This window comes from Cololabis saira, chromosome 3 (genome assembly GCF_033807715.1).
Source record: "Cololabis saira isolate AMF1-May2022 chromosome 3, fColSai1.1, whole genome shotgun sequence".
Taxonomy (NCBI): Eukaryota; Metazoa; Chordata; class Actinopteri; order Beloniformes; family Belonidae; genus Cololabis; species Cololabis saira.
The window spans coordinates 54,833,261-54,845,783 of NC_084589.1; the positions used below are offsets into that span (position 1 = coordinate 54,833,261).

General features: G+C 48.0%; 1 protein-coding gene across 1 annotated transcript in view; it reads right to left on the minus strand.

The window, feature by feature from the left end:
• LOC133440527 (collagen alpha-6(VI) chain-like) overlaps positions 1–12,523 on the minus strand; it is a 92,930-nt gene that overhangs the window by 13,589 nt on the left and 66,818 nt on the right. The window contains exons 31-37 of the mRNA XM_061717803.1: positions 12,384–12,446; positions 9,641–9,703; positions 9,526–9,561; positions 8,207–8,243; positions 6,967–6,978; positions 4,548–5,041; positions 2,886–2,982 (exon numbers count right to left, since the gene is read on the minus strand). Of these exons, the coding sequence (XP_061573787.1) occupies positions 2,886–2,982; positions 4,548–5,041; positions 6,967–6,978; positions 8,207–8,243; positions 9,526–9,561; positions 9,641–9,703; positions 12,384–12,446 (802 nt within the window). The remainder of the gene's footprint in view (positions 1–2,885; positions 2,983–4,547; positions 5,042–6,966; positions 6,979–8,206; positions 8,244–9,525; positions 9,562–9,640; positions 9,704–12,383; positions 12,447–12,523) is intronic.

A 12,523-nucleotide genomic window follows, 5' to 3' on the forward strand; every position in this document is an offset into this window, starting at 1 on the left:
ACCGACAGATTTGCCTGAAAATCTCGGAGGGTGAAGCTGGTCCGACCTGGGACAGACCCCCGAGGACCCAGCTCCCAAACCACCCGGGAACCTGGATGATTTAACCCGGATCCGCTCCGCCGCGGCGCCGCGTCCGACTGGCTGAAGGAAGCACCGCTCCAGAGCTGGTTGTGGGCGTGGTTTCAGCAGCGGAGGCTGAACCTATGGAAATCTGCTCCCGTCGTTACGTAACGACGGGAGCAGATTCTAATCGGCTCAAAAAAAAACACGTGACACTGGGGGACTCTGTCCGGCGGGGGTCAGAGAGCTTGCAGAAATTCATGGTATTTTGTCTCCCCTGTGCTGGCAGGGTGAGGGGAGACCACTTTATATATGTTAAAACAAGAACAAACATGTTTTTCATAATAGGTCCCCTTTAATTAAAACCCGTGCTTATTAATCACAAAACACAGGTTAAACATCATGACCAAATCCGCTCCGACCCGCTGTGTCAGGATCAGCGCAGAGACTGCAGCTTCGCCTGAATTATGGTTCTGCGTTAAATCGACGGCCATATGATGGTCCCGTCTGTCACAGATTTACTGTCAGTGTTTGCTATATAATATATAATATTTGCAATATACTGTGGACATCTGAATAAAAACTTAACTCATAAATAGATTGAATCAAAGCGCTCTCCAGCTCTTTGTCTGATTGTCTTTTTCTCCTCAGATCATGCCGAGCACCGCGGGGTCACGCAAACCCGACCAATTAAATATTAAAATCAAATTCGGTCCTGTGGCCCGTTTTTCTATTTCGTATTTTTGATCTGTGCCTAAAATTGAAATATGAAAAACCAGTCGTTTTTCCGTTTTTTGTGTTACCAACTGCATTTATTCTATTGCAGGTTTTCTCAGATATTGCGTTTCTTTTGGTAATGTTTAAATGTCTTTGCTGTAGTTCATGAATGTGTTTATTTGCCTCTTCCACTAATATCTCTAACTCCAACTCGTCAAATTTCATTTTGCGCTTGCGACTATCCTGCTTTCCATCCAGACTCTCCATGGCGCAAACCGCAACGCAACACGCAACAGCTCATTTAAATACTGCTGTTTGCACCTGTTATCAATTGCGCACGCAATCTTAGTTGATCACCCGCAAACCACGCAACAACAGCACGCGCAAACTTTTTCAGTGCACACGCAATTTAGTACTCTTTATTTAGGATCTTAGTAAATCGGGCCCTAAATTGGCAAAAATCTGTGCACAGACCAAAATGACTTGGGTGAACGCGGGCCACGGACTGACCTGTACGAACTACAGACTGGACGACTTTTTCTAGGGCCGCAGAATGTGCCCTACTTGAAGGAGACTGACAAATACCAATTTGGTCAGAAAGCTCACTTCTCCGAACTGCAAAGTTTGGTATCTGCTTACTCCAAACAGGTCGGAGACGGACGGACAGACACGGACCTCACAGACAGAATGGGTTCCCCTGTGAGTCATCAAGAGACAGTGGTCGGAGCCGAGGTGGACAGGACCCAGAACGGACCTCCCACGTCATCCGACTCCACAGGAAAGGTGACACGTGGTGTCACTGATCGCAGTGGGCAACACCGGACCCCCCCACAAAGATTAGAACCCCAGATCCGGCTGGATTTGGCGCAGCAGAGGACATTAGACCTGAGCCCTCAAGAAAGGGGCAGAATAATCCCCTGGGCGGGTCCACCGAGCAATAAACTTGGGCCACCCCTCTCCCCCTTTCTGTAAGAGTAATAAAACTTGTTCTAGGACGCAGAGCTGGCAGATCTAGGTAGGATGGCTGCAGAGGCGGTTCAGCCTGGGTCTCCCTTTGCAGATGTAACCTCTTTTTTTTTTTGTTATATATTTTTTATCCCGGTTTTTTCCCCATTTTTATCACCCAGTGCTCCTACCTAACAGTCCTGGGCATTGCCATCATCTACCAACCCCGGGAGGGCCCCGCACTGAGCTCAGGTCTCCTCCTTAACCTGAGGAGTGAGCAGGCCGCATCTTTTCACCACGTTATTCCGGCCGGATCCTCCCCACCCCATATGGCACCCCGGTTGGCCAGAGGGGGCATGTGTAGCCCAGGACTGTGTGCATGTTTTTGTGAGGGTAGCTCCCATTAGCTACCCAGGGGAACACGGGGAGAACATGGAAACTCCACACAGAAAGATCCTTTCGCCAACCCCACCCAGGGTGTGGGCACTGAAGTCATGGGGGAACTAACACGCACTTCAGCGCCCACAACATCCCCGGCGGGAATCGAACCCAGGACCTTCTTGCTGTGACACGGCTGCACTACCTGCTGCGCCACCGTGCCCCTAGATGTAACCTCTTTAATTGTATCCCAGTCTTGTGTCTTTATTTAACTTTTCCAGCTCAATCAACAAACCCGGGGTGATCAATTCGATCACAACAGGGACCAGAACAGAGTCCGGTTAGTTCGTATTTACCTTTGGAAGAGACTCTTTTTTCGTATTTACTTTCGGAAGAGACGCTTTTTTCATATTTACCTTTGGAAGAGACTCTTTTTTCAGATTTACCTTTGGAAGAGAAGCTGGGTTCGTACTTATCTTCGTAAGAGACGTTTTGTTTGTATTTACCTTTGGAAGAGACGCTAGGTTTGTATTTACCTTTGGAAGAGATGTTGGGTTCGTATTTACCTTTGGAAGAGTTGTTGGGTTCGTATTTACCTTCCGAAGAGACATATTTACCTTTGGAAGAGACTCTTTTTTTGTATTTACCTTCGGAAGAGTCGTTGGGTTCGTATTTATCGTTGTAAGAGACGTTGGGTTTGTATTTACCTTCGTAAAAGATGCTAGGTTTGTGTTTACCGGGTCAACCACCGCGTCACCAGCGGGTCGACCCAGTTTGCTGCGTACCGTAACACACTGCGCAGTTCTTGACCTTCCTCAGTTCCACGGCCAGTTTCTTCTTCCCCTCCAGAACCGTGAAGATGGCGTTCCCCGAGTCGTCGGCCTGAGGGGAACCGGAGAGCAGCATCAGAACCAGGACTTTGCTTACTTTACTTACTTACTTAGACTTTATTTGTTTACCAGGGACCGTACATATTAATAAACACAAGTGTAAATATTCACGGTTGTAGCCAGAGGCTAATTTCTACCATTCGTCCCCGCGGCAAATTGCAAGATATAGAATCGGACACCAGCAGACAAAGGAGACGAGATATGACATTCATACTAACAAAACACAACATTAAAAAAGACGACTGAGGTAGATAAAAAACATTAAGCAATAAAACATTTTACCATTGATAAACCAGTAATTAAGTGACCATATAAGTTAAAGTGCTAGGTGCTTAAGTGCTAGAGTTTGTAAAGTGCTGATGCATATTGCACACTATGGGCCAAATCCACAAAGAATAGATTGCGCCCGCAAATAGAGCTGTGAATTGCGCCGCATTTGCGCCCGCAATTTGCCCCGCTTTAAGGTCCTATCCACAAAAGATTTTGCTCTAATGATATGCCGGCGCAAACACGCCCATAAAGTTTTGCAGTTACTTTATTAACACCGGATCGGGATCAGATCAGGATCTGACGGTAATTCATGTTCTGTGTTTTGCTACACACACCTACAGGCCAGCTGTTAAACACACACATTCTAGATTTATATGTTTATATGGTGGAATTGTTTGTAATAAAGCAGCCCCTTATGTATGGATGAATCCTGAGCTCCGTCCTGTTATTTTTATTTTTAAATCCGAGATAAGTCCACAACCCCACTTGATCTGACTGTGTACAGTCATGTCTGACTGTAGATTTCACCCTTAATATCATTCAGTATCACACAGGCTTGAATGATATTGAAGAGAGAGAGAAACAGAGACAGAGGGGGAGTGAAGCCTGAATTACGGTTCTGTCTTAAATCGACGCAGAGCCTACGCCGTAGGCGCGTACCCTACGCCGTAATCTCTGCGTTGGTGTAACGCGGAAACCATAAATCAGCCTTGAGGAGTGAGTTTGCGCGCAGTTACTGTAATACACGCTTCGAAAAGACGGTATTTGCTCCACTATTTTTGCGTGTGGCAAATAGCGCTGGCCTTTGTGAATTAGACGGTTATTTGCATAGAAAAGGGGGCAATTTTGCGCCGAATGTATGAATATTACCTAATTTACATGCATGCAAATGGCACAGGCGCACCATGACACTATTTGCTTGGCAGCGCAGTTTGTGGTGCAATTCGCCCTTTGCAGGTGCTTTGTGAATTAGACGCTCTCTTTTTGTCTCATTTGCACCGGTTTAGCGGCCGCAAAAGCTGCGCAATCCTTTTGTGGATTTGGCCCTATGTCACTTTTCTGGCACACACTGACATGTTTGTGCTGATGTTATTGCTCAAGTTTGTATTATAGCATACATATTTGTAATTATGTATGGACCATTGTACATTTGCATAGACTTGTTTATCACCAGCAACACCCCCCCAAAAAAGAACAAAAAAAACCCCAAAAACCCTTACATTAGAAATACAGTTATCAATTACAGTTTTAATATCAAATTTATTCCCCCCGGGCCGGTCCACCCACCTCCAGTGCCTGCCGGACCTTGGCAGCTTTCTCCAGAGAGATGACGGCCGGGACGATGTCCAGGGCCCGGTACTCCATGGTGGCGGCCAGGATGTCCTCCGTGTCCTCGGACGGCCCGCCGGAGAAGAACACGGCCACCTTCCGGACCCGCATCCCGGCCCGGACCCGCTTGAACATGTTCCGGCCCACGAAGCGCATGGCGGCGCCGAGGCGGCGCTGCTTCCGGGTCTGCTCCAGGGTGACGCCCTGCACGGCCCGGACCAGCTCCGCCTTGCGCCGGTGCTCGTGGAACCGGATCAGGTACTGGGCCTGGGTGTTGAACATCACCACGGCGACGCGGGCCCCGGTCGGGCAGTTGCTCTCGGCGACGGTGATGTCGTCCAGCAGGGCGAGGAGTGCGGCGCGCTGCCGCTCAAACCCGGACGGAGTCACGTCGCTGGACATGTCCAGACCGAAGACCAGCTCGGTGGGGTAGGCGGGGCACGCCGACAGACCTGGACCAGCAGAGACCGGTTACACTACCACCAACAGAACTGGTACCAGCAGGGGGCCGGTATACTACCACTAACAGAACTGGTACCAGCAGGGGGCCGGTACACTACCACTAACAGAACTGGTACCAGCAGGGGGCCGGTACACTACCACTAACAGAACTGGTACCAGCAGGGGGCCGGTATACTACCACTAACAGAACTGGTACCAGCAGGGGGCCGGTACACTACCACTAACAGAACTGGTACCAGCAGGGGGCCGGTACTGGTACCACTAAGAGAACTGGTACCAGCAGGGGGCCGGTACACTACCGCTAACAGAACTGGTACCAGCAGGGGGCCGGTACTGGTACCACTAACAGAACTGGTACCAGCAGGGGGCCGGTACACTACCACCAACAGAACTGGTACCAGCAGGGGGCCGGTACACTACCACCAACAGAACTTGTACCAGCAGGGGGCCGGTACTGGTACCACTAACAGAACTGGTACTAGCAGAGGGCCGGTACACTACCACTAACAGAACTGGTACCAGCAGGGGGCCGGTACTGGTACCACTAAGAGAACTGGTACCAGCAGGGGGCTGGTACACTACCACCAACAGAACTGGTACCAGCAGGGGGCCGGTACACTACCACCAACAGAACTTGTACCAGCAGGGGGCCGGTACTGGTACCACTAACAGAACTGGTACTAGCAGAGGGCCGGTACACTAACACTAACAGAACTGGTACCAGCAGGGGGCCGGTACACTACCACTAACAGAACTGGTTCCAGCAGGGAGCCGGTACACTACCACTAACAGAACTGGTACCAGCAGGGGGCCGGTACTGGTACCACTAACAGAACTGGTACCAGCAGGGGGCCGGTACACTACCACTAACAGAACTGGTACCAGCAGGGGGCCGGTACTGGTACCACTAACATAACTGGTACCAGCAGGGGGCCGGTACTGGTACCACTAAGAGAACTGGTACCAGCAGGGGTCGGTACACTACCACTAACAGAACTGGTACCAGCAGGGGGCCGGTACACTACCACTAACAGAACTGGTACCAGCAGGGGGCCGGTACACTACCACTAACAGAACTGGTACCAGCAGGGGGCCGGTACACTACCACTAACAGAACTGGTACCAGCAGGGGGCCGGTACACTACCACTAACAGAACTGGTACCAGCAGGGGGCCGGTACACTACCACTAACAGAACTGGTACCAGCAGGGGGCCGGTACACTACCGCTAACAAAACTGGTACCAGCAGGGGGGCCGGTACACTACCGCTAACAAAACCGGCTTCTCTGATCTCCAGCTCGGGAGTTTCAGACTAAGCGTGAGGCTTTCCAACGTCTTATAAATCACTTTTAGGTTCAGATTTTGTTTGGAGACTGGAGTTATAAATTGCTGCGACTCCTCCACCTTGGCCTGCGCTTCTAAGAATATGATGATTAAAGTAGCCGAGTCGATTAATTCAAACTATCATACTCTTTGTCCTGTAGCCACGTTTCTGTTCTTCTGGTCTCGGTAATTAGATCATTTACTAATAGAGTTCAGACCGGTTCAGACTGGCTGAACCCAGTTCACCACAGCGCCGTGAGAGAAGATAAAAACCATCTGACGGAGCAGCTGCTGGACCTCCGACTAGACCACCGTCTCATTCTGCTGCGCGTGACCCGTCAAACTACTCAGAACCGCGCCGCCGTTCTGATCTCTGCAGTAAAAGTTCTGACGAGACTAAAACAAACGCTTAACGGCGCCTAAGAAAGCAGAAGAAGAGACGCAGCTGTGATGTCACACGTCCAACGCCAACAAAACGCCGCAGACCTCCAACGTCAGGCCGAGCGTTCGGGGCTGTTGTTATTCTCCCGGCAGCGATGTATTCCTGCATCTACTCACCACATTCCTCCGGCCGATAAGGCGACATACGTACCCTGGGAACAGGCTGTGGAGGAGAAGAGGCAACGTTCAGGGTTCAGGGAGATAAATGAGCCACTTCACATCAAGCTTTTACAGTTTATTCAAGAGCTATTTATGTTGGGCCGAATCCCAACAAACGTCATCTCGAGGAGATTCAAGTGTGGGTTCAGATCCAGGACACGATGGAGGGGGACGGGGCTGTTTCCACGGTAACCCTCCTCCCTGTGGTGTAACGAGATGCTCGGCCCGTCTTTGCTCCTCACTAGTGTTGTTTCTGTCAGCCTGTTTCAGTTTTAGTTTTAGACCCCGTCCACACGTAGCCGGGTATTTTTAAAACCGAATATTTCCCCCCCTCCGTTTATAAAATAATTTGTATCCACATTACATCGTTTTTTTAAAAAACCCTTCCACACATAACCGAAGATCTGCGTTTTCGACCACATCCATAGGCATTCTAACCTGTAGATCATCTGCGCCTGCCGGGGAAGCTGCGCCTCCGCGGCGCAGCTTCCCCGGCAGGCGCGTCTCCTTCTCGGTCGCCACTGAGCTGCCGCGTTATCGACGCAGCCCTACGCCGTAGCTTACGGCGTAGGGTGCGCGTCGCCGCGTACCCTACGCCGTAGGCTCTGCTTCGGTGTAACGCAGTAAGTGGTGGTCGAGACCAGAGAGCATTTATTTAATAAATAGCTTGGAGAACAGATGCTGGATCATCTGTAGTTCTGTAGTTCTAAACAAAAGTCGCACGTCAGAGCAGATTTGTTGTTGTTTTGGCGCATAATGTGACGTTCGAAAACGCAAAACTCCGGTTGTCTCTGTCTGCACCAGGTCTACACGCATCTACATAAACGGAGTTTTCAAAAATCTTCACTTTGCCCGGAGTTTTTTTAAACCTTCGTTTATTTGCGTTTTCGTGTGGATGACAGGTCCAAACGTAGGAAAATATCTCCGGTTTAGCAGATATCCGGCTACGTGTGGACGGGGTCTTAGTCGTGTCTTTGGGTCCAGATATCATTTTAGTTTTTAGGGATGTGGGCCTGAAACGCAGCAGCTGATGTCTGCTAACTATTGAAGTTTCTCCCGGACAGGCCCCAAAGTAAACGTGGGAGGTTCTGATCTGGATCTGGTTCTGATCTGGACCTGATCTGGACCTGCTGGTGTTTCTGAGCGTGGGAGGTTCTGATCTGGACCTGATCTGGAGCTGCTGGTGTTTCTGAACGTTTTGAAAAGCCGTGAGAAGCGCGGCGGCGGCTCACCGCAGTTGTCCCTGATGAAGGAGATCAGCTGGCACTCCTGCAACGACACAGACATGGGTTAGGGGTCGTTAGGGGTGGGTTAGGGGTCGTTAGGGGTGGGTTAGGGGTCGTTAGGGGTGGGTTAGGGGGTCGTTAGGGGTGGGTTAGGGGTCGTTAGGGGTGGGTTAGGGGTCGTTAGGGGTGGGTTAGGGGTCGTTAGGGGTGGGTTAGGGGTCGTTAGGGGTGGGTTAGGGGTCGTTAGGGGTGGGTTAGGGGTCGTTAGGGGTGGGTTAGGGGTCGTTAGGGGTGGGTTAGGGGGTCGTTAGGGGTGGGTTAGGGGTCGTTAGGGGTGGGTTAGGGGTCGTTAGGGGTGGGTTAGGGGTCGTTAGGGGTGGGTTAGGGGTCGTTAGGGGTGGGTTAGGGGTCGTTAGGGGTGGGTTAGGGGGTCGTTAGGGGTGGGTTAGGGGTCGTTAGGGGTGGGTTAGGGGTCGTTAGGGGTGGGTTAGGGGTCGTTAGGGGTGGGTTAGGGGGTCGTTAGGGGTGGGTTAGGGGTCGTTAGGGGTGGGTTAGGGGTCGTTAGGGGTGGGTTAGGGGTCGTTAGGGGTGGGTTAGGGGTCGTTAGGGGTGGGTTAGGGGGTCGTTAGGGGTGGGTTAGGGGTCGTTAGGGGTGGGTTAGGGGTCGTTAGGGGTGGGTTAGGGGGTCGTTAGGGGTGGGTTAGGGGTCGTTAGGGGTGGGTTAGGGGTCGTTAGGGGTGGGTTAGGGGTCGTTAGGGGTGGGTTAGGGGTCGTTAGGGGTGGGTTAGGGGGTCGTTAGGGGTGGGTTAGGGGTCGTTAGGGGTGGGTTAGGGGGTCGTTAGGGGTGGGTTAGGGGTCGTTAGGGGTGGGTTAGGGGTCGTTAGGGGTGGGTTAGGGGTCGTTAGGGGTGGGTTAGGGGTCGTTAGGGGTGGGTTAGGGGTCGTTAGGGGTGGGTTAGGGGGTCGTTAGGGGTGGGTTAGGGGTCGTTAGGGGTGGGTTAGGGGTCGTTAGGGGTGGGTTAGGGGTCGTTAGGGGTGGGTTAGGGGTCGTTAGGGGTGGGTTAGGGGTCGTTAGGGGTGGGTTAGGGGTCGTTAGGGGTGGGTTAGGGGTCGTTAGGGGTGGGTTAGGGGTCGTTAGGGGTGGGTTAGGGGTCGTTAGGGGTGGGTTAGGGGTCGTTAGGGGTGGGTTAGGGGTCGTTAGGGGTGGGTTAGGGGTCGTTAGGGGTGGGTTAGGGGGTCGTTAGGGGTGGGTTAGGGGTCGTTAGGGGTGGGTTAGGGGTCGCCGGAGGTCGGAACGGCGGTTCTGTTCGAGTGGACGGGACTTACGCTGGTGTTCCTGCTGCCGGGAGGACCTTTGAACCCCTGGAACAGAAGAACACAGACACTGAGGCGACTGCTCGGGTCCAACCCTGCAGCTCGCAGGTCTCTACGTTAAACTCACCACGTGTCCCGGGAATCCTGGTTCTCCAGGCACCCCGGGTTCCCCGGACCGACCCGAGTTTCCCTGCGAGAACATGAACAGACAAACATTCAACCAGATAAAAATAAATACAAATAAAAATAAATTAAAGCTGCAAGCGGCGATGAACGGGCCCTCGCAAATGCAATTTTCACCAATAAAGTTCAAGGACTCGAGTCCGATGACTCCACCATGACTCTTTATGTCAACGCGTTCAAAAGTTATGGCAGAGAATAGGATCTATCAAATATCGACCAATCAGAAGAAGGGGCGGGGCTAATTTGCACCAATTATGGTCAAGGACTCAAAACCGAGTCTGATGACACCACCCACGACTCTCTATGTCAAACTATTCACTAGTTACTAGTATCACTGTATCACCTCCTGTTTAACGTTGAAGTTTGACGCGGTGCCACGGCCAGGCCATTTCACTAAAACTCAGGATCTTGATAACTTTTCATGGTTAACGTCTTTTGTGTCTCCTGAGCGAGTTTTATGTTGAACGAACGATCCTGCTAGGTAGGAATGGGTGATATGTTACCGTTCACGATAAACCGTCAAAAAAATTCCCCACGGTAAAAATGTGTCATCTCACGATAAAAATGATAAATTCTTGTTGATGACGTTTTTGTGTAAAACTGATTTGTGGTTCTGTGTTAAATCAACACACAACATACGTGAAGGAAGGAAGGAAGGAAGGAAGGAAGGAAGGAAGGAAGGAAGGAAGGAAGGAAGGAAGGAAGGAAGGAAGGAAGGAAGGAAGGAAGGAAGGAAGGAAAGAAAGAAAGAAAGAAAGAAAGAAAGAAAGAAAGAAAGAAAGAAAGAAAGAAAGAAAGAAAGAAAGAAAGAAAGAAAGAAAGAAAGAAAGAAAGGAGTTGAGTTGGTATTTATTTTTATCGTAATTTTTATCGTTATCGGGATAAATGCCAGAAATTATCGTGATACATTTTTTTGTCCATACCGCCCATCCCTACTGCTAGGAAGAGTTTGTTAAAGTACGACATGTGAAAATGGCATAAATTGCGCCAAAATTACACGATTAATTCAAAATGGCCGACTTCCTGTTGGCGCCAGGAGACCACCGGAGCCCCCGTCGTTACAGCTACGGCCGTCGGGGTTCAGAGGATAAGAGGATGTTTGGACTGATTTGATCGGAGTCCACGGAACGTGTCAGCTAGCATCACAGGCTAGCGCGGGCTACGCCAGCTTGTGCTAAGCAGGTAGCTTCTGAACCAGGCCGGGGCAGCAACATGGCACCGGGCGACACGACGAATATGTCACAGGTTCCACCAGCGGTCCACATAGGCAGAGTTGGTAGTAACGAGTTACATTTACTCTGCTACATTCACTTGATTAAGTTTTGGGAAATGTTGTACTTTTAGGAGTAGTTTTGAATCACTATACTTTTTACTTTTACTTGAGTAGATTTGTGAACAAGTGCAACTGAACTAGCCTCCTATGCTAGCAACTGAAATAGCCTGCTATGCTACGTACGTCCACATCAGCCAAGATGTAGAATATAAATACAGGTGAAGAATATGGTGTAAAAGTTCATTTATTTCAATAATTCAACTTAAAAGGTGAAACTAATATATTACATAGTCTCATTACATGCAAAGCAAGATATGTTAAAACTTTATTTGTTATAATTTTGATGATTGAATTGTTTATTGATTTCATAAAATATTCAAATTTTTTTAGATTTTTTATTTGGGGTTTTCATAAACTGTGAGCCATAATCACCAAAAATATAACAAATAAAGGCTTGAAATATCTCACTTTGAATGTAGTGGGAAATAATATTTGTTTCACCTTTAGTTAAATGTACTACGAATGACGTTTTGCAATATATTTAAATTTTCAGACTTTAACCTGTATATTATGACATCAATAAATAAGAGCATAATATATGTCCGTATTGAATGAATTAATGAATACATTTATTTCAAACATGTATATAAAAAATTAAAAACAAAAATAAACAGTCACATCTTCATATGCACATAGGTAGAAAAAGGAGTAGGAAGAAGTTTACACTTTTTCCTATCCCTTTATAACTATAATTTACATTATTGCTTTTATCATATCTACACAATATCCATATAAATATAGTCTATATAAATACTACGTAAACATGCCTATTACTACATAATTATTCATATAAGTATATAGAAAATATAAATATTACATAAATATTATATCAATATATAGAAAATACAAATATTATATAAATCTATATAAATATACACTATATAAACTACATAATTATCCCTATAAATATATATATATATATATATATATATATATATATATATATATATATATATATATATATATATATATATATATATATATATATATATATATATATATATATATATATATATATATATATATATATGCTACATACATGATAAATATATAACATATATTACATAATTATAACTATCCCTTTCAACATATAATATATACTACATAAATATCCACATAAATATCTAAACATATTTAAGCAAGTATAATATTCCATTTTTCCCTACTTTATTTGTTTATCACTCCTCTTTAACTCATTTCCTCTTCCATTTACCTTTTATAAATAATTTTTTGTATCTCTTTTATAAACAGATTAGCTTGGTATTGGTTCAATACGGAATGCAACCTTTAATTCCCAGTTACATGAAGATTCCGTGTTTTAGGGGCCGGTTGGCGGCGCCGGGTCCACACTCACCCCTCGACCCGGGTTCCCTCTCTTTCCCGGGTATCCTTTGGATCCCGCCGGACCTTCTTCACCCTGGACAGAAAAAACATCCAACAGAAACCAGCGTGAGTCCAACACGCCCCAGGACTTACCGTCAAACTTCAGGTATT